The sequence below is a fragment of the Petaurus breviceps genome, unplaced genomic scaffold (genome assembly GCF_028583685.1).
Source record: "Petaurus breviceps papuanus isolate PSGF00001 unplaced genomic scaffold, PetGlider_PUasm1.0 214, whole genome shotgun sequence".
Lineage (NCBI taxonomy): Eukaryota > Metazoa > Chordata > Mammalia > Diprotodontia > Petauridae > Petaurus > Petaurus breviceps.
Genome location: NW_027185863.1, coordinates 8,407,369 through 8,429,757, shown reverse-complemented (window position 1 = coordinate 8,429,757; position 22,389 = coordinate 8,407,369). Strand labels below are relative to the sequence as shown.

Here is a 22,389-nt window from a genome sequence, read left to right as displayed (position 1 = left end):
CTTAACACTGATCAGACACACAGTAAGCCTTTAATAAATGTTTGTTGACTGACTGGTCTAAGTGAAGATGTCCATTATTTAGTTGTGGGATCAGAATTTATGAGAGAGATTCAGGTTAAAAAATATATTTGATAGTCATCTGCTTAGAGGTAATTAAATTAGTGGAAACAGACAGAAGAAAAGGAAAGCCTATAACAGAAGCCACAGTTAGGTGGTGAGAGATGGATGATTAACAACTGCCTGTGATGGCTGATTGAAGACGCAGTCAGGCAAGAAGGAAGAGAACCAGGAAAGAGCAGTTTCACAGAAGTCAAGGAAGGAGAGAGGATAAAGGAGCATACTATGATGTGTATCACTACTATTTCCCACCCCCACACCCCAACCAGTAATAGTGTAATATAAACTTAAGCATCCTGAGTTTCTTCCTTCTCCTTTTATTTTTAGGGTAAATTGCTAATTTTACCTTTGAATGAATATTTGTTAATTGAAGATATTTGCAATGTGAAGGCTCTGTAGGTATAAAAATACAATGAAACACATTCCCTGCTCTTGAGGAACTTGTATCTGTCTGGAGAGATACAATTTGTAATGTGAAGGTGTAATGGTAATGTAATTTTGAATTTGAAGATCCTTTTGTATTGGCAAAAGTAGCAGGTACTTAATACTTAGTAACTGATCAAGCCTCTGATTGGGGGAACAGAAGGTATGAACTCCTGTCTCCTGTTAACTGATATAACAGGAAGAGGTTAGCTGAAGGAAGTAGGTAATACTGTACATAAGAAAAGCCCCAGAGAGGCACAGTCAGAATTTCCTTGAGACCAAGATCTGGCGGCAGAACAGTTACAGAAGAATGGAGAACTGAGTCCTCAGAACTTGTGGTGGTGGAGCTTCTTTTGAACAGGATCCCAGGAGCCCAGAGCCAGGAGGCTGGACCCTGGAATCTGGAGCCCAGGAGCCAGGAGCCCAGGTGACTGAAGCATGACTGGGATGTTGAGACTTTGTCTGTTTGCAGCTTGGTTGAGCCTTGAATTCCCTGGAGCAAAAATGGTGAAGGAGCTGACATGGACCAGACCCTGTGAATGCCAGCGTGGAGCAGGACCTGCCCAGAGAGCTGGACAAGTAACTGGGAGCTGTCTGCCATTGAACCCAGATGACAGTCTAGTGAATCCAGGTAGAATCTGGGACCATGGAAGGGGATCCAGGGAAAGTCAGAACAGGCCGCAAGTCAAGATGAAAAGACCTCTCCTTAGGTACTGAGTAATTATGGAATTATAATTTACTAGTGACCTAAGGGGTGGAAGGGTTTTGTGTATGATATGTAAGACTTTACTAAATAAGTAACTGATTTTGTACTTTGAGTACTTTGAGATATTGTTACCCATAAGTGACTGATTGAGTTAATCAAGACTTTGCCCCAAGATGGAAGACTTTGACTGTGTACTTTGATACTACTGATAAGTGACTGATTGAGTTAACTTAAGAGTGACTATTTTACTTTGAGACTATGTTGTGAATATTATATTGTGATTTTTCTGTGATAAGTTGTAATATGGTGAATGCTATATTTTGAATTATGCTCTACCTTGATTTTTTTATCCACCCTCATTCCTCTAGTTTACTTCAACCCCACTGCCTTAACCTACTAACCCTTCTAAAAGTCCCTCCCTTATCCTCTCCCCCCACCCTATCCTTTATCCCTCTTATTCTTTTTGAATTTAGAAGACTTTTATACTATATATATTTATATGTTGTTCCCTCTTTAACCCATTCCTGATAAGAGTAAGGTTTAAGTACAACCCACCCTCCCCCATTTACTTCTTCTGTATCAATTCTTCCTTTCATTTGTCATTTTCATCCCTCAATTTTGTGAGATAATTATTCCTTTTTATCTCTTCCCTAAACAGTTTCATTTATTTATTTTTAGAATCACCCCCATCATATGTGGCTCAGCCCAAGTCTGTCTTTCAAACTACCCAAATGATGATAGTGATAACAGTACATGATGATAGTGATAACAGTACGGATAAATACAGTATTTATTTAATTTAAATTTTATTTTATTTAAATTAAATTTTAATTTTATTTATAATTTTAAATATATATTTAATATATGAAATATTAATGTAATATTATAAATCATATATTTATTAAAAATAATATTTAAATATAAATAGATTTATAAAAAATTTAAATTAAATTTAAATAATATTTATATAATATACTATTATAAAAAATAGACAATTAGACCTTACTTATAATGGGTCTTTTTTTGAGGAAAAGGCTTTAATTTATTTTTTAGTTTTCAACATTCATTTACACAAGGTTGTGCATTCCAAATTTTCTTCCTATCTCTCCCCTTCTCCCTACCCCTAGATGGCATGCATTCTGATTACCCTTCCTCTAGTCTGCCCTCCCCTCTGTCACCCCCTCACCTACCTTTATTCCCTTCCCCCTCACTTTCTTATAGATAGGATTTCTATACTCCATTGCTTGTATGTCTGATTTCTCAGTTACATGTAAAAACAATTTTTTAGCATTTGTTTTTAAAACTTGAGTTCCAAATTCTTTTCCTTCTTCCTCCCCATCCACCCTCGTTGAGAAGGCAAGCAATTCGATATGTTATACATGTGTAGTTATGCAAAACACTTCCATAATAGTCATATTGTGAAAGACTATATTTTCCTCCATCCTATCCCACTGTCCACCCATTCTATTTTTTTATTATCTCCCCTCCTACCCCCACACCTTATCCCCTTCCCCCTTACTTTCCAGTAGGGTAAGATACCCACTTGAGTGTGTATATTATTCCCTCTTTAAGCCAAATTGGATCAGAGTAAGGTTTACTCATTCCCTCTCACCTATCCCTTCTTCCCCTCCATTGTGAAACCTTTTTGTTGCCCCATTGTAGCTCTCCCTTTCTCCTCCCAATATATTCTTCTCTCACCCCTTAATTTTATTTTTTAGGTATCATCCCTTTATATTCAACTCACCCTATGTTTGCTGTCTATTTATCTGTCTTTCCTGAAACTACCCTAATACTGAGAAAGGTCTCATGAATTACAAATATCATCTTTCCATGTAGGAATATAAACAGTTGGACTTTAATAAGTCCCTTATGATTTCTCTTTCCTATTTACCTTTTCATGCTTCCCTTGCTTCTTATATTTGAAATTCCTCTGGTCTTTTCATCAAGAGTGCTTGAAAGTACTCTATTTCCTTGAATTTCCATTTTCCCCCCTGAAGTATTATACTCAGTTTTGCTGAGTAGTCTGATTCTTGGTATTAATCCTAGCTCCTCTAACTTCTGGAATATCATATTCCAAGCCCTTTGATCCCTCCATGCAGAAGCTGATCTTGTTTTAACCTAATTGCATTTTCACAATACTCTAATTGTTTCTTTCTGAATGCTTGCCCTATTTTCTTCTTGACCTGGGAACTCTGGAATTTGTCTACAATATTCCTAGGAATTTTCCTTTTGGGATCTCTTTCAAGAGGTGATCTTTGGGATCTCTTTCAACAGGTGATCGGTGGATTCTTTTCATTTCTGTTTTGCTCTCTGGTTCTAGAATATCAGGGCAGTTTTCCTTGATAATTTCTTGAAAGATGATGTCTAGGCTCCTTTTTTATTATGGCTTTTAGGTAGTCCAATAATTTTAAAATGATCTCTCCTGGATCTATTTTCCAGGTCAGTAGTTTTTCCAATGAGATATTTCACATTGCCTTCTATTTTTACATTCTTTTGGTTCTGTTTTATAATTTCTTGATTTCTCATAAAGTCATTAGCTTCCATTTGCTCCATTCTAATTTTGAAGGAATTATTTTCTTCAGTGAATTTTTGGACCCCTTTTTCCATTTGTCCAATTTTGCTTTTTAAGGCATTCTTCTCCTCATTGGCTTTTTGGGTCTCTTGCCATTTGAGTTGTCTATTTTTTAAGGTGTTATTTTCTTCAGTATTTTTTTGAATCTGTTGACTCATTTTTCATGATTTTCTTGCAACACTCTCATTTCTCTTTCCAAGTTTTCCTCTATTTCTCTTACTTGATTTTCACAATCCTTTTTGAGCTCCTCATGGCCTGCAGCCAATTCATATTTTTCTTGGAGACTTTTGATATAGGAGTTTTGATTTCATTGTCTTCTTCTGGTTGTATTTTTTTTTAAAATATGTTTATTTTTAGTTTACAGCATTCATTTCCACAAAATTTTGAGTTACAAATTTTCTCCCTGTTTTCCCTACCCACCACCCCAAAACAACAATCCTACTGAATGTCCCCTCCCCCAATTTGCTCAACTCCTATGTCCTTCCCCATCCCCCCTCCGAATTTCCAGTAGGGAAAGATGGATCTCCATACCCCAGTGCCTGTATATCTTATTTCCCAGTTGCATGTAATAATAATAATAATGATAATAATTTTTTAAACATTTGATTTTAAAACTTTGAGCCCCAGATTCTTTCCCTTCTTCTCTTATCACCCACCCTTAGTGGGAAGATAAGCAATTCAATATAGGTTGTACATGTGTAGTTTCACAAAACATTTCCATAGTGGATATATTGTGAAAGACTGACTATATTTCCCTCCATCCTATTCTGCCCCCCACTTATTCTGTTTTCTACTTTGACCCTGTTCCTTTTCAAAAGTGTGTGCATTTAACTACCCTCCCCTCCAATCTGCTGTCCCTTTTGTGATTCCTTCCTCTTATCCCCTTCCCCCCTACTTTCACACACCCAAGACCTTGACCCAAGACAGCAATCCAGATCCAAGCAGGTTAAAGCAAGAGTGATAACCCTCTAAATGGTCACTTGGTCCCCCTACAATCTGCAGGCCAGGAGCTCTGAAGCAGCCACACCTCCATGACTTCTCACTCTGGGGGCAGCAGCCCGACCATGTTCTTGTCCCCCTTAGTTCCAGCAGAATTCCATGCTGACCTTTTACTTTGTCTTTGGCATTTATGGGTTGGAATTCTGGAAACTGCCATAGCTGCTGGTGATTCACTCTCCCAAATCCAGCTCCAGTTGCTGCTGGTCTGGATGCCCTGGGGCTAAAACCCTGGACTCATGTGGGGCTGGGCTGGGCTCCCAGTGCTCTATAATAGTCCCTTTCTCTAGGCATGCTGGGCTGCCTTCAGTGGGAGATTTTTTTTTCTCTCTGTCACTTTGTGGGTCTGTAGCTCTCAAATTTGTTTAGAGTCATATTTTATAGGTATTTGAGGTGGTTATGGGGGGAGCTCATGGAATTTTCCTGTTTCTATGCCACCATCTTGGCTCTGCCCCCTTGGTTGTATGTTTTGATCTTAGTCACCAAAGTAAGATTCTGTACTCTGAGGGTTTTTTTTTTTTTATGCTGTTTGCTCATCTTCCCAGACAAATACTTGACTTTCTAACTCTTTGTCAAGGCTCTAGAATTTGTTTAGAATCATTTTTTACAGGTATTTGGACAGGTTTAGGGGAGAGCTCAAACAAGTCCCTGCTTTTACTCTACCCTCTTGGCTCTGCCCCTATAATTGATCTTTAATATTTACCCTTTATTTCTCCTGGATCTTATGTGTTGAATTTTCCATTAAGTTGTGCTGTTTTTGTTTCAAATATGTAAAAGTCTTTTGGTTTGTTAAGTGTTAATTTTTTTTCCTGTTCAGGATCATACTTTGCTGACCAAGTTACCCTTGGTTATAACACCAGCTCTTTTGCCCTAGGAAATATAGTATTCCAAGAAGTATAGTCTTTTCAATGTGGTAGCTATTAGATGTTGTATAATCCTTATTGTAGCTCCATGATATTTAAATTGATTTTTTTTTCTTGTTGCTTGAAATATTTTCTCCTTAACCTGGGAGCTCAGAAACTTGGCTCTGATATTCCTTGTAAGTTTTCCTCCTGGGATCTCTTTCAGGTGGTGATTGGTATCTTTTTTCTATTTCTGCTTTCCCTTCTTGTTCTAGAACTTCAAGGCAAGTTCCCTTGATGATTTCTTGTAATATTGTATACATTTTTTTTTTTGCACCTTTTGGAGGACAGTTGGGGTTAAGTAACTTGCCCAAGGTTACATGGCTAGTTTGTGTGTGTGTGTGTGTGTGTGTGTGTGTGTGTGTGTGTGTGTGTGTTAAGTGTCTGAGGCCTGAACCAAACTCAGGTCCTCCTGACTCCAAGGCCAGCGCTTTACTTACTGTGCCACCTAGCCGCCCCCTAAATATTTTTTTTATCATAACTTTCAGGTAGTCCAGCTATTTTTATATTGTCTCTTGTCAATCCATTCTCCAGATCAGTTTTTTTTTCCTTGATGAGATGTTTCACATTCTCCATTTTTTCATTCTTTTGATTTTGTTTTATTTTTTCTTGGTGTATTATAACATTATTAGCATCCCCTTACCCAATTTTTGTTTTCTAGGAATTATTTTCTCTCTTAAGTTTTTGGTTCTTTATTTCCATAATTTTCATAATTTTCTTGAATTGCATTATTTTTTCCTAATTTTTCCTTGATCTCTTTCATTTGCTAAAAAAAAATTTTTTTTTTTGCTTTTGAAGAGAGGAAGGAAGAGCTAATGGGGTTAAGTGATTTGCCCAAGGTCACATGGCTAGTAAGTGTTAAGTGCCTCAGGTTAGATTTGAACTCTGGTCCTACTGATTCCTCCTCACTCCAGGGGCAGGGCTTTATTCACTAGGCCACCTAGCCACCTCCTCTCATTTGATTTTTAAAGTTCCTCCAAAAACTCTTTTGAATTTGAGACTATTTGATGGTTCTCACTGAAAAAGGAGTTACTTGGGGCATCTAGGTGGTGCAGTGAATAGAGCACCAGCACTGGAGTCAGGAGGACCTGAGTAAATATGTAGCCTCAGATGCTTGACACACTTACTATAGTCGTGTGACTTTGGGCAAGTCACTTAACCCCAACTGTCCTCCAAAAAAAAAGAGTGACTTTTTAGCTGCGCTATCTTCCTCCGTGTATGAACCCATATCTTATCTATGTATCTATAATAGCTATCTATGCTTGGGTTCTTTTTCCTTTGCTTTCCTCATTTTTATTTTTGTTTTGTTTTTAGCAACTCTTAATATAATCAAGCTCTAGTCCCAAGGTATGAGGTAAACACAACTGTACTTGGTATCCCTACTCAACCTTCTAAGCCATATGCCATCCTTCTGGTGAAAGTTCCTGAGGCTGAGGCTGCCACTCAACCTCAGCTACCTCCAGGTGCTTATTGTTTGCTGATTCTACAAGGTCTGAAGGTATTTACTCTTCACTCAGTCTGCTGAGGCCTAGTCTCCCCTGGGGTCTTCTCAAGTTGTCTTAGGAGGACAATTGCTTTACCTAGATACCCATTTATTTCTCTATGTTCACTCTGAGGCAACTGTTCTGTCTTTTTTTTGTGGAGGAAATTAGGAAAGCCAAAAGTTTTCTGACCCACTCTTTGATCTTCTTAGAATCTTCTCCTCTTAATTATATATATTTAAAAATCAAATTGACTAAAGGTTTATTTATCAGTTTTATTTTTTTTTTCATAAAACCGGCTGTTAGTTTTAATTCTTAACTTCAGTTTTATTGATCTCTCCTTTGGTTTTCAGTATTTCTAATTTAGTATTTAATTGGGCATTTTCAAATTGTTCTTTTTCTAGCTTTTTCAGTTGCATGGCCAATTCACTGGTCTCCTTTTTTTCTATTTTATTCATGTAAACATTCAGAGATATAAAACCTCCCCTAAGAAATGTTTTTGCTGCATCCTGTAAGTTTCTGTATGTTGTTTCATTATTGTCATTCTCTTGAATGAAGTTACTGATTGTTTCTATGATTTGTTGTTTGACACACTCATTCTTTAGGATAAGATTATTTAGTTTTGAATCAGTGTTTAGTCTATCTTTCCATAGTCTTTTATTACATATAATTTTTATTGCATCATGACCTGAAAAAAATGCTTTTAATATTTCTACCTCTCTGCACTGGATTGTAAAGATTTTATGCCCTAGTACATGGTCAATATTTGTGTATGTGACATGTACCACTGAGAAGAATGTATATTCCTTTTTGTTCTCATTCAGTTTTCTCCAAAGGTCTGTCATATCTACCTTCTCTAAAATTCTATTCACCTCCTTAACTTCTTCCTTATTTATTTTGAGGTTATATTTATCAGGTTCAGAGAGGGAGAGGTTGAGGTCCCCCACTAGTATAATTTTCCCATCTGTTTCTTCCTCTAACTCCCTTAACTTCTCCTCTAAGAATTTGGCTGCTATACTACTTGGTGCATATATATTTAGTAATATTACTTCATTGTTAGTGGTACCTTTCAGCAATATAGTTTCCTTCCTTTTATCTCTTTTAATTAGATGCTTTTGCTTTATCTGAGATTAGAATTGCTACCTCTGCTTTTTTACTTTAGCTGAAGCATAATATATTCTACTCTAGCCTTTCACCTTTACCCTGTGTGTATCCCCTGTTTCAAATATGTTCCTTATAAACAGCATATTGTAGGATTGTGGTTTTTAATCCATTCTGCTATCTACCTCCTTTTATGGGAGAGTTCATCCTATTCATATAACAGTTATGATTACTATCTATGTTTGTCTCCATCCTATTCTCCCTTCCCCCCCACCCTGTTTATGCTTTTATTTCTCCCTTCTTCCTTCCCCTCCTCAAAAAAGTTTTCCTTTTGACCACCACCACCCTCAATATTTTCTACCTATCAGACCCCCTCCCTTTTCTTACCCTTTTCTCTTACCAATTCTTTCCTCCCTTCTAACCACTACCCCCCTTTTCTTTCTCCTTTTCCTTCCTACTGCTTCTAGGATAAGTTAGATTCCTATACTTAACAGAGTATATTATTCCCTCCTTGAACCAAATCTGATAAGAGTAAATTTCAAACAATGCTCTTCTCCCTCCTTTCTTTCCCTCTACTATAATAAGTTTTTGTCTCTCTTCAAGTTAGATTCCTATTCTTAACTGACTATGTTATTCCCTACTTGAAACAAAACTGATGAGAATAAAGTTCATACAATGCTTGTCTCTCTTCCTTCTTTTCCTCTATTATAATGTTTTTGTACCTCTTCATGTGATATAATTTACCTTTTTCTGCCTCCTCCTTTCCTCCTCTCCCATTACAATCCCTTTGCACACCTTAATTAGGTTTTTGTCATCACATCAGTTAATTTATACTCACACCATCCATCTGTATCTATATCTATATCTATATCTATATCCCTTTTAAATGTCATAATAAATATACAGTTTTCAAGATTAACAGGTATCATCCTCCCATATAGGGATGTAAATAGTCTGCTCTTACTTGAATAAAAAGGTTTTTTTTTTGTTTACCTTTTTATGTCTCTATTGAGTCTTGTAGTTGAAGATCAGATTTTCCATTGAGCTCCGGCCTTTTCATCAGAAAGGTCTGCAAATCGCTTATTTCATTGAATGTCCATTTCCTTGCCTGAAAGAGTGTGCTCAGTTTTTCTGGGTAGTTGATCTATGCTTGTAGTCCAGGCTCCTTTGCCTTATGATATAACATATTCCAATCCCTCCAGTCTTTTAATGTAGAAGCTTCTAGGTCCTGTGTGATCCTGACTGTAGTTCTGTGATATTTGAATTGTTTCTTTCTGGCTGCTTGTAGTATTTTCTCCTTGACCTGATAATTCTGGAATTTGGCTACAATATTCCTTGGCATTTTTAATTTGGGATTTCTTCCAGGAGGTGAATGGTGGATTCTTTTGATGACTATTTTGCCCTCTGGTTCTAGGACTTTGGTGCAGTTTTCCTTGATGATTTCTTGGAATATACCGTCTAGGCTCTTTTTTTCATCATGGCTTTCCGGTAAACCAATAATTCTTAGATTATTTCTCCTGGATTTATTTTCCAGGTCACTTGTTTTTCCAGTGAGATATTTTGTATTTTCTTATATATTTTTTCATTCTTTAGAGTTTGTTTGACTGATTATTGATGCCTCATACAGTCCTTAACTTCAACTTGTCTAATTCTAATTTTTAATGAATTGTTTTCTTAGTTTTTATATCTCCTTTTCCATTTGGCCAATTTTTACTTTTAAGGATTTATTTTTCTCTGGTTAGGTTTTGTACTTCCTTTTCCATTTGGGTAATTATACTTTTAAAGGAGTTGTTTTCTTCAGTGAATTATATTTTTAAAATAATTGGTCAGTTTTTTTCTACCTCTTTAATTTGGCTTTTAAAATCCTTCTTGATCTCTTCTAAGAATGCTTTTTGGGCTTGAGACCAGTTCATATTCTTTTGAAGTTTCAAATGTGGCTATAATGTCAATGCTGTCCTCTTCTGAATGTGTATTTTGTTCTTCCTGGTCTCTATAGTAGGATTCTATGGTCTTTGTTTTTCCATTTTGCTTTTTGACCATTGTGATAGCTTATTTCCTGGCTTTTAAAGTAGATCTCTGCTTCCTGGGGCACAAGGGGCTCTGACCTACACTTCTTGTCCTGGGAGCTAGGGGCCTAGTTATTGGCTTTGTGTGCTGTGGCCTCTGCTTCTGTCAGTTAGAGGCTATGTAATGCTGCAGCTCACCTGGTGCTGAGCTGGAGTTGACTGATGTGTGCTGAGGCCAGGTCTTTCTTCATTTCCCTGGAGTTACACTGAAGCTCACAGAATGAGGTGTGGGGGAGGAGGGATAGTCTGGCCACTTCAGGTCTCCACCTCCCTAGCCCTTGTGCTAGAGCTCAGGTGGGCTCAGCCACTGGTGTCTGCCAATTCCCCTGGCTGTGCAGAGGCACACCTGGGGTCCTGGTGTTGGTGCTTGCCAGCTCCACCGCCCTGAGGCTCAGGATCTTCCACTGATCCACTGAGGTGGGACTTACTGGGATGCCTCCCATCCCACTGGTCCCCTTCAACCACAGCCAGAGGGACCCTTCCTGTTGATCTCCCTAGCCTCCTGCTGGTTCCATAATTTCAGGATTTTTCCTGTGGCAAAATTCTCTGGGTTTTTCAAGGTCAACAAGGCAGGGATGAGAGCACTGATGGTTTACTCTGCCATCTTGACTCTCAGGAGTTCAAGTAGGTGACTTTCAGACATCTAGTCAGAGGGTTGATAGCCCCAGGAGTAGCTGCTGTTACTGCCATAGGCCCTGCACTTGTCTCCCATCCAGCTCCTACAGACCTCTATCCTGTGCTGAGAGGTTTGGGAATAGCCACTGCTGGGGATGATTCAGCTTGCCAGGATTTGCTTCTGTTTCACTATGGTTGTGTCTGTGCTGGTGATGCCTGCACACTCTGTGTTCTGTGCTCCCTCTGCCCAACACAACAAATCCTACCCATTGACTTTGTGTTGGCCTGGGCTGGAAATATGCCACAGTCTGTCTCCTAGTGGATTTTGTCATTCTAAAATTTTTCAGATTCACTTTTTAGAGGTATCTGAAGGAATTTATGGGTGAATTCAGTTGAGTCACTGCTTTTACTCTGCTATCTTGGCACTGCCCCCCTTAATTATATTTTAATGTGGTTCTGTCCATTTAAAAGAATTTTGTATAGTCATAAGTGATGAGAGAGTTGCTGATCTGCCTTGGTAAATTAAGTTTCTTTGCCAGGAGTCCCTTTCTTTGATGAAATTTGATGAAAAGTTTAGACCTTATTCTCTTCTTTCCTTTTCCTCCTTGGAGATAATGTTATTTAAAAAACTAGTTTCTTATTTAGTTGTTCACCATAATATTTTTTTACTTGTTTTTGTGGATTTTTAAAACAGCTTTTAATTTTTTATTTTCAGTTCTATCAGTCTCTTGGAGGGATGAAAACAGCATGTTCCACCTCACAACCAGGCAAACAAGAAAAAATAGTGAGTATGTTTTAATTAATGACATGATTATGTGAGTTATGCTTTAAATATGATGCCATGATTTGATTTTAACCAAAAGGCCTGGTAGATAACGTATTTGATAGATATAGTAATGGTATTGCTGGATAAAAGGGCGTGCAATTTTATATCCCTTAGGGCACAGTTCCAGATTGTTCTCCAGTGTGGTTGGATCAGTTCACAACTCCACCAACAGAGTACTAGTTTTCCCATATCCTCTCCAACATTTATCATTTTTCTTTTCTGTCATTGGGAGGTGGTACCTCAGAGTTGTTTTAATTTGCATTTCTCTAAATCAGTATAGATATAACGCATTTTTCCCCATATGACTATAGATAATATAATCAAAATTATCCATTTTACATTTTGTGATGCTATCTATATCTTGTTTGATCTTAAATTCTTCCCTTATCCATGTAGCTGACAGGGAAACACGCTCTTCTAATTTTCTTATGGTATCATTCTTTATGTCTAAATAATGTACCCATTTTGACCTTATCTTGGTATAAAGTGTGAGATATTGGTCTATACTTAGTTTCTGCCATGCTGTTTTCTAATTTTCCTATCACTTTTTGTCAAATAATGAATTTTTGTCCCAAAAGCTTAGATCTTTGAGTTTGTCAGACAGTGGTACTATGATCATTAACCACAATGTATTGTGTACTTAATCTGTTCCACTGATCTACCTCTCTATTTCTTAGCCAGTACCAGATTTTTTTGATGATTACTTTTTTTATAATAAAATTTAAGATCTGGTATGGCTTGTCACTTTCCTTCACATTTTAAAAAAACGATTCCCTTGATATTCTTGACCTTTTATGCTTTCGGATGAATTTTGTTGCTATTTTTTCTACCTCTATTAAAAAAAAAACAACTTTGGTAATTTGATTGGTATGGCATAGCAACTGGTTTAACAGTGCTTCTTTATTACTCAGTGTGTTTTTCTCCAATCCCTTCTGCATAAGTTGGACATTCCTATTTTGAAATCCCTCCCCAAAATACCCAACGTTAGCTTTTTTCTTCAGGCTCTCTTCCTTTTTTCATTGCTAAACTTCCTAAACACTACTACCATTTTAGCTCCTCATGTTTGAAACGGTGATGTTATATTTGACTTATTTTCCACTGTTTCTTATATTCATTCATTAACTGGGTTGTATCTGTTTAATTTCTATGATATCTTTCTCACTCATTCCCTCTTCTCTTCTCATTGCCATCACTATAACACATGTCTTCTTTACTATCTTCCCAGAGTACTGTGATCCTTGCTTACCTCCACTTTTTTCCCTCCACTAACTGGTTTTCTATTCTATGGACACACGAATCATCCTTTTGTATAGATCTAGTCATTTCATGCCTCCATTCATTGATTTCCAAATCAAGTTCAAAGTTCTTACCTGATATTTCTACCTGTGCTTGTAACATTTTCGTGTTACTTTCCTCTACAGACTTCTCTATGTTCTAAGCAAAATAGACTGTTCCCTCCCCTCAGAACTTAGCTGCCTCCCTCCTTTTGCTTTAGTTCATTCCCTATAATACCTAGAATGTTTTCTCTCCCTGAGTAGTCCTGCTCATCTTCTAAAACTTACATGCCACCTCCTACTTGAATCCTTTCCTTTTGTTGATAATTCTGTATTTTCCTTTAAATATGATTTTCCCTCTTAGACCTTATACATACTATGTTATAAACTGCTATGATGTACTTATTACATTTCATTTCTCTGTTCATGTCTTGTTTTCTTAATAGTAAATGTAAATTCCATGAGTGCTGCAGGGATTGTGTTTTATCTAAGTTTGGTATCTCCCCCTGTAGTTTAGTATAATATTCTGCACACAGTAGTTGATTGATAAATGTTTCTTGAGTTGAATGGTTTACATTTTATTTGTTCATTTCCTAGATATATGACTTTTGACCCCATCACTGTTGGAACAACTTCTCTTAAGGTCACTAGTGGCCTCCTAATTAGAAATTCTGTTGCTTTACTTGTTTTTTTCATCCTCAGGAATTACCTATCCATTATATTCTTATCCTTATACATCTTGTCTTTTTTCCTACTTCTCTGAATTAATTCTCTCTTCTCCATTTCCTTTGCTCGCTCTTTTATTCCCTAACTGGGCATTCTGGAAAGCTTAATTCTCAGCTCCCCTTTTCTTTTCCTTGAAGAGTTTATCTGTCTTAAAGGCTTAATTAAATCAGGATTTCTAAGTTTGTCAATACCAAATATACCTCCTAGTAGGTATATGTACATATATACATATACATACATATACATACATACACACATACATACACACACACACATATATGTATATATATAGGTGGCGCAGTGAATAGAGCATTGGCCCTGGAGTCAGGAGGACCTGGGTTCAAGTCCGGCCTTAGACACTTAACACAACTAGCCATGTGACCTTGGGCAAGTCACTTAACCCCAATTGCCCTCCAAAAAAAAAGACTTCCCTTCTCCCCCCATGTTCTAATTCTACCTCATCAATTACCTTTTTCATATTTCTATGGCCCGCTTCAAATGAAGCATGTCAAATGCCAAGATCACTTTTTCTCCAAAACTGATTCTTTTCCCTAACTTTCTATTTCATGTCAATGACGTTTTTTTGTTTTAAAATTGATTCTAATTTAGCTTATCTTTTTCATTTCACTGAGCAAAGATTCTCTGAACTATGCTTCATTCATATTTTCTTTAGTTCATTAATTTCTTTGTTAGAAAATGTTTTCTAGTTTTAGGCTATTATATGAGTCACCAACCTATTTTTAGAACCTACTATTATTGGTATTAGTTTCCATTGAGCATATAAAATATTTATTATCAGAGTTTTTACTAGTGTTTGAAACACAACCTCTAATTGAAGTTCTTTGGTATAAGCAAACACTATGGATCTAATAAATAGCGTATATTACAGCTTTCCCTGGCTCAGATTCTTGTTCTACTGATTTTGTATTATCAGATTGATGAGACTTACATCCCTTTCCTTGGTATATGGTTTATAGAATCCCTATCTAGTATATGTAATAATAGTAAAAGGTCTAATATAGCTGGAGGTTAATAATGAATGATAACCCACCTCAACCATTTAGGGTAGGGTCATAATGCCATGACTGAAATATTTTTAATAGTTTAGAAAGTAAATTTTCTTGTTTAGGGTCCAAATTAGATTCCCCTTCTCAATTAGAACAAGATTTCATTGTGTTATTTGAAATCAAAGTACAAAAAGTATTTATGAAAGAGGAATATTTGGGGAGTTGGCTTTTTTGATATATTCTATAGCTAAAGGTTTTTCTTTTTTATGGTTTTATTTAATCCATTTGAATCTCAGGATAGAATGGTCATAAGATTTAGAGTGGGAATGGGACTATGGAAGTCGTCTCTTCTTTTATTTGTTTTGCTTTTTTTTTCCCCAGGGGGAAAATAGGGCAATTGGGATTAATTGACTTGCCCAAGGTCACACGGCTAGTTTTTTGTGTTAAATGACTGAGGCTGGACTTGAACCCAGGTCCTCCTGACTCCATGGCCAGTGCTCTATTCACTGTACCATGTAGCTGCTCTGAGGTCATCTCTTCTAAAGCCCTCGTTTTCTAAATTAAGAAACTGAGGTCCAGAAGAGGTTAAGTAACTGGCTCATAATAATACAGGTAGAAAAATAAGGTAAAGTGGGAAATTATTTTTTTCCATTAATAATTATACGAATTCTTTTTTTAAATGATCATATTTTTATTATTAATTAAAATATGTTAATTAAAGCTTTCTTCTTATGCTCAGGATGATACTCCTCGTTGTTTAAATATTACTGGCCATGTTGGTTTTGAAAACTTGCCCGATCAGTTAGTCAACAGGTCCATTCAACAAGGGTTTTGCTTCAACATTCTTTGTGTGGGTAAGTGCCAGACTTTCTTGACATTTTCTAACATTCCCAAAACATACAACATGAAGTTTTTTTAAAAAATCACAAGTGCCAATTTAACATTTGCTTCAGTGCTACTGTTCCTAATCTCTAGGATGTGGGATACATAGGAAGTGGGGTTGTCCTTTTATGTGCAGATTATTGTCATTTTGATCTTTATTTACTTTAAACAAAATGAATGTATAACTCAGATGACAGAATAAATGTTTTTAGAGTGTATGTAGATGTGAATGATAATTTTCCTGAATATTGATAATAGCTTTTTATCAGTCAGCATATTTATTGTACAGTTATTCCCATGTGGGAGTCTGTTAAATTTCTTTGGCTTTATAAAGATGTCCTCATACTCAATCATTTGGAGCCACTCTTTAAATCCTAGGTTTATGTTGACAATTCCTATTTGAGACAGTGTCCTAGAGTTTTAAAATTAATCAAAATAGCATTTTAATTATTGAACTATAATACTTAAGTTGTTCTCTGATTCTTTAAGCTACTTTTTAAAGCAATTGGGGTTAAGTAACTTGCTCAAGTTTACACGGCCAGTTATTTCTGGGTGTGGTGCTAAGTATCTGAGCCTGGATTCGATCCCAGGTCTCCAAAATCTGGCGCTGGTGCTCTTACTCACTGCGCCACCTGGCTGCCCCCCTTTAAGCTACTTTTCCAGAGTTCTGTTGGGCTGTGCAGGGTGACATAAAGTAGGGATAATAATAGCACCTACCCTGCAGGCTTGTTATAAGGATCAAATGAGATAATAATTGTAAAATGCTTAGCACAGCTGTCAAATAGTGGGTGCTAGGTAAATGTTAGCTATTATTAGCAATTATTACTATTAAATCCCATCCTTTCAAGTGCTTTGGTAGTCCTGAAGCCACCATTGGATTTTTGTTGTTTTTTACCTTGCTGTGGTGCTCAGATGTATTTATGAAGTTGATTTTCATTTCAGGGGAAACTGGAATTGGAAAATCAACTTTGATTGACACATTGTTTAACACAAATTTTAATGATCTTGAATCTTCACACTTTCACCCAAATGTAAGACTTAGAGCACAGACATATGAACTCCAAGAAAGCAGTGTTCGGCTGAAACTGACCATTGTCAATACAGTGGGATTTGGTGACCAGATAAATAAAGAAGAAAGGTTAGTTTTTCCTTGTTGATATAATGACTTAAAATTAATCATATGAAGTATTGGGTTGAAAAAAAAAAGCTTGTTTTCATGGAACAGTGATCTGTTTTGGCTATGGCAGTGTAAACTCATTTACCTCTGTTATGCTTTTATCGTGTTTTATTTTGTATTTTGTTATTTTTGACCAATTCTTATATCCTCTCCTATTTTAAGGACTTCATTTCAGTCATTTCCAGCTCTCTGTTGACCCCATAGGATTTTGCAAAGATAGTAGTTACCATTTTCTTCTTCAGCTTATTTTTCAGATAAGAGAACTGGAGGCGAACAGCGTTAAGGGACTTACCTAGAATCACACAGATAGTCTGAGGCCAGGTTTGAACTCAGGAAGATGAGTTCCTGGCTATAGGCCTGGCATTTTATCTACTTCACCACCAAGCTGCCTCCTCTTCCTCCCCAAACCTGAACTTTAGTAGGTACTTAATAAGATGTTTGAATGAAGTGAATCTTCTACTTATTTGAAAATTACACTTAAAGTAAAACTTTTTAACATTTATAATTATTTTACCTTAAGTGTTAAGAAATCATTTATGTGTACTTTGTGGATGATAGAGATAGATATTAAATGTTAACACAATGATTAAAACCAAATGAAGATGGTAATTTTTTTTTTAAGCAATTGAGGTTAAGTAACTTGCTCAAGGTTACATGGCCAGTTATTTCTGGGTGTGGTGCTAAGTATCCGAGCCCAGATTTGATCCCCAGGTCCTCCTGACACTGGGGCCAGTGCTCTTACTCGCTGTGCTACCTGGCCACCCCAAGATGGTAAAATTTTAAACTTTTAGGCTAATTTCTACCCAGAAATAAGGAGTTCCCTGAAAATTTTAAAAACAACTTAAAGAAGGTGTGACTATATCAGAATCATGTGGAGTAAGGCCCTGAAGTAGGCATATGGATACATTTCTTCATGTAGCAATCATTTTTTAAAAATCATATTTATAGCTTTTTAGGAAGTTGAATTTTATAATAATTGAGCTGAGGGAGTTTGGAACTTAAAGAATTCCTTTTTTATGTAGTAAATGTTTAAAAAGTGAATCCCCATTTCTTTTTCTTTTGAATTTATGATCTTTATATATCAGGCTTGTATAAAATAATATATATCTGTTTTGTTCTACTGTACTCCATTTTTTGTAGTTCTGTTATTATGGATGAGTGTCATGCTAAATGGTCTGATTAAGATTCTTATTAATTTCTTTGCAAATGAATTATTAACTATTATTTTAATTGTTATTATATTTGCAAATGAGTAATTCATATAAATGCTCAGGAAACAGTTGAGGGTTTAACCAAAAGCTTCTCTGATGATAGAAGGTATTTACATTTACAGTAAAAATTGCTTCTGTTGTGCTAAAAAAAATCTTTTTTGTTTTTGTTCATACTTGTTTAAAAAACCACTAAAATTATTTGATTAACTGGTGATCATTTCAGTCAGGGGGGAGGGGTATAGTGTAAGTAAAGTCAAGAAGGAAAGAATGGATAAGATTTAATACATGTTTTCTAGTATAAAACTCCAAATTGCAAATTAGATATCAATATCTCCATGCAGATACTTCAGGTAGAGGATGCTTTCTCTCTAATATATCACAGACTTTTCCATGGCCATCTTTATAAAAGGAGAGAAGCTGCTCTTAGTATTATGAATACATTTTAGCTTTCTTGTGCCCAACCATTCTTCCAAAAACATCAGTGACATGCCAACTACTTTACTTCACTCAGTGGCCATAGATTGTACCTTCACAGTGAGCCAATGGTCTTGCAGATGTGAACCTTGATCACAATGAGGTCTTGCTGAATGTATGAATGAGGACCGTCCATAACCACCTCTGGAAATGGTTCAAAGTGCATGCTTTCCTGATGGGTCATTCACATTAACTCTGTATGGGAAGGAAAGCACACTATATTCCATTACAATAATTGTTCATTTAGCACATGTCTTTGCTATAGTATAACTGAAATATCTTACTAGGACATGAATATATGTATAAAATATTTGAATAATTATATTTTTTTTCCAGCTATCAGCCGATAGTTGATTACATAGATGCTCAGTTTGAAGCCTATCTCCAAGAAGAATTGAAGATAAAAAGGTCTCTCTTTAACTACCATGATTCTCGCATCCATGCCTGCCTTTACTTTATTTCACCTACAGGACATTCCCTTAAGACACTTGATTTGTTAACTATGAAGAGCCTTGATAGTAAGGTGAGATTTGGAAAGCAGCCAATTTATTACTTTACTTGTTTACTATTTTAAAAATGTGTTTATGTGGGGGCTAATCATATATATATGTGTGTGTGTGTGTGTGTATACACACACAAATTTACATATTTATATCATTCTTATTTGTGAGTATATATTCATCTTTTTTTCATTCAGTGATTGGTATATTTTTTTTTAAATTAAGCATTCGGGGTTAAGTAACTTGCTCAAGGTTACACAACCAGTTATTTCTGGGTGTGGTGCTGAGTATCTGAGCCTGGGATTCGATCTCCAGGTCGTCCCGACACTGGAGCCGGTGCTCTTACTTGCTGTGCTACATGGCCGCCCCCTGTGATTGGGATATTTATTCAATGATAGGGGATATCTTAATATCCCCTAGTTAATTAATATCTTTATATGTCTTTTTTTTTTTTGCTTTTTTTTGGAGGGGGGAAGGTAGGGCAATTGGGATTAAGTGATTTGCCCAAGGTCACCTGGCTAGTTTTTTCTGTTAAGTGTCTGAGGCCAGATTTGAACTCAGGTTCTCCTGATTCCAGGGCTGGTGCTCTATTCACTGTGCCACCTAGCCACCCCTAGGATATCTCTTAAAAATATTTGAAGACATTGCGTTATCTTTAATTAATGACATATATTGGATTTTTGGATTTACATACCGTAGCACTTTCCCTTCTTAATTAATTTTCAGAACAACCCCTTTGAAGTAGATAGGATAGGTCATAATGAGATTATAGATGTAGGATAGGAAGGGGTCTTACAGTCATACAGTGTGAATTCTTTCTTTTACAGATGAGGAAAATGAAGTTTTAAATGATTCTTCCATGGTCACACAGGGAATATAGCCAGGATTTAAATCTAGGTCCTCTTATTCCAAATCCATCATTCTTTGGACTAAATCATAGCTACCTCTCTTGGCTTACCATTCAGAGACTCATAAATATTTAACTCTTAACGGTTGGTAAAGTGAGATATAGACAAGGAACATTGAAGTTAAAACTTTAATTCTTTTCCTTCATCAAGTCAGTCTGTTTTTTTTTTTAAGCAATTGGGGTTAAGTAACTTGCTCAAGGTTATATTGCCAGGTGTTTCTGGGTGGGTAATAAGTGGCTGAGCCCGGATTCGATCCCCACGTCTTCCCGATACTGGGGCCAGTCCTCATACTCTCTGTGCTACCTGGCCTCCCCAAGTCAGTCTGTTTTTGAATGAATTCCGTTGCCTATGAATTACCTTCATAGTGAAATGTAAAGAGAAGAGATGTGAATTACTGCAATATGCTCGTTTTAAACCACTAAATTAACTTTTTGGCACTATTAAGAGAAAAAGAAGAGGAAATTCACTAAGTGAGCTCTTTGGTGATATTCCCTGGTATTGATGATGGTCTGAAGAGGAAGATTCCAGTATGTGTCATGATCATGGCTTCTGGTCAAATGAGAAGGCAGGATGCAGAAAGCAGGGATGTTTGTAATGTAAATTCAATCTAATATTGGAATAAGTGTTGAAAACTCTTATTTCTGAGACTTGATTAATGTGCAGAAACACCATAGCTGTTGAGTATTAACAATTCCATAGTTTTTGACTAGAGAAAAAAACATTTTATGCTTGTAGTATTTTATTTTTTTGGAGAGGGTAAGGTAGGGCAATTGGGGTTAAGTGACTTGCCCAAGGACACACAGCTAGTTAAGTGTTAAGTATCTGAGGCTGGATTTGAACCCAGGTCCTCCTGACTCCAGGGCCGGTGCTCTATTCACTGTACCACCTAGCTGCCCTGGAAGTTTTTCTGTTTAAGGAGTCAATTAAATTACTAATCAAGTATGCATATAGATTAAAGTTAAATTGATTTTTTCACATAATAGGTCAGTGGACAATCTTTTCTGGGCTAGTTTCTCTTTAGGCAATAGGGTATCAATAGCCCTCATTTTAGACCTTTTCAGTTTTAATCATTCTTTAAGATTTGCCAGATTTGCCAATTTCTTAATCTTATCAGGGTTTTTTAAAGAATAATTTATCATTTCATTTTGTAGATTTTCTATTCATATTTGATAACCATGAGATCAGTAGTATATATGAAGAAATGAATTTTCTATTTTGTAATGGGAAAAAAAAACACCCTGGAATTTTTCAATAATTTTATACAGTAGTAATTGTCCGTTTAAAAAAAATCTTCTGTTTTGAAATTTTCCTTTGTTATATATATCCAATATTTGCCTCCTACACTAATTTTTTTTTATTGTCTTGATGTACTTTTATTTTCTAGATTTACTTTTAGTTATAGATAGGCTGATAAAAGAATGTAGGAAGCCAAATTCCTTGACAGCAAACATGAGTAAGATTAAGATGACAGTCTTTTTTATCTTGATACAGAAAAAAAAATCAGAAGACTTTCAAGCCCTACTTGATTAATTATTTATTTCAAGGAATATTTGACACCATCCCCAAAGGAAAAACTTCTTATAGCTCATTGTGATATATGACAAAGGTCTAATCATATTAGAGATTTATGTAATTTTATTGACTAAGACTGGAAAAGGCATAATGTTCCATGTAATGGTCCATAAAACTCTTTACTGAGTTATATTTTCTTTTTTTATTGTGGAATGCTGTTAAGTTTTTATCATTATATCACATGTAGCAGTGATATAATTTCCTTTGAAAGATGTTTCTATAATCCAATAACTTGGCTGTCAGATTTTTGATGTTCATTCAAATAGGCAATTTATCATTAGTAGGGCAAATAGGTGTTAAACAAAAATCACATAGTGAATCAATGGAAATTGGTGGAGGGGAAATGAGGAAAGCAAAAAATAGACCCTAAGTACTGTTTCAGTGCTTTGTAGTACAGACTTTGATACTTTATTGTAACAACCTCTAAAAGTGAAGAGCCCAAATTGCTGTGCTTTTTTTCCTTCTCCATATCAGAGAGTCCAGAATTATACTAGTATATATTTATTCATTTGAGCAGAGGTTTTTTAATGTTTAAAAACTTCACATGAAAACTCAGATGCTCTTGGGAGGCATAGCAAGTAAACTTAACACCTAATTGGAAAAAGGGCCATGGGTTGAATGGGGCCTATCATGTAGAGATAACTACTTTGGCGGTGTGAGGGAAGGGCAGTAGAGGCTGATTTCCATTGCTTCTTGCATAGGGTTGGCCCTGGTCTCTTAGCATCTAAATGAAAAGGAAAATAGAACTATCTTGTGTGTTAAACCACAAGATTTGAACAGTTAGGTATGTTATTTTTGGAGTAGGAGAAGTCAGGAAAGAAAAGACTAGATTTCTGCACCTAGGTAGATTGAT

The 22,389-nt window shown here is 36.1% G+C and overlaps 1 protein-coding gene across 3 annotated transcripts in view; it reads left to right on the top strand.

The window, feature by feature from the left end:
* The window catches only part of SEPTIN10 (septin 10), an 80,103-nt gene that overhangs the window by 25,627 nt on the left and 32,087 nt on the right, over nt 1-22,389 (top strand). For 2 of the 3 annotated variants that reach the window (XM_069094043.1, XM_069094045.1), the window contains exons 2-5: nt 11,695-11,763; nt 15,552-15,666; nt 16,637-16,832; nt 18,893-19,079. In XM_069094043.1, the coding sequence (XP_068950144.1) occupies nt 11,695-11,763; nt 15,552-15,666; nt 16,637-16,832; nt 18,893-19,079 (567 nt within the window). Of the gene's footprint in view, nt 1-1,048; nt 1,172-11,694; nt 11,764-15,551; nt 15,667-16,636; nt 16,833-18,892; nt 19,080-22,389 lie in introns of those variants that run through there. The other variant, XM_069094044.1, reaches the window with a different exon arrangement.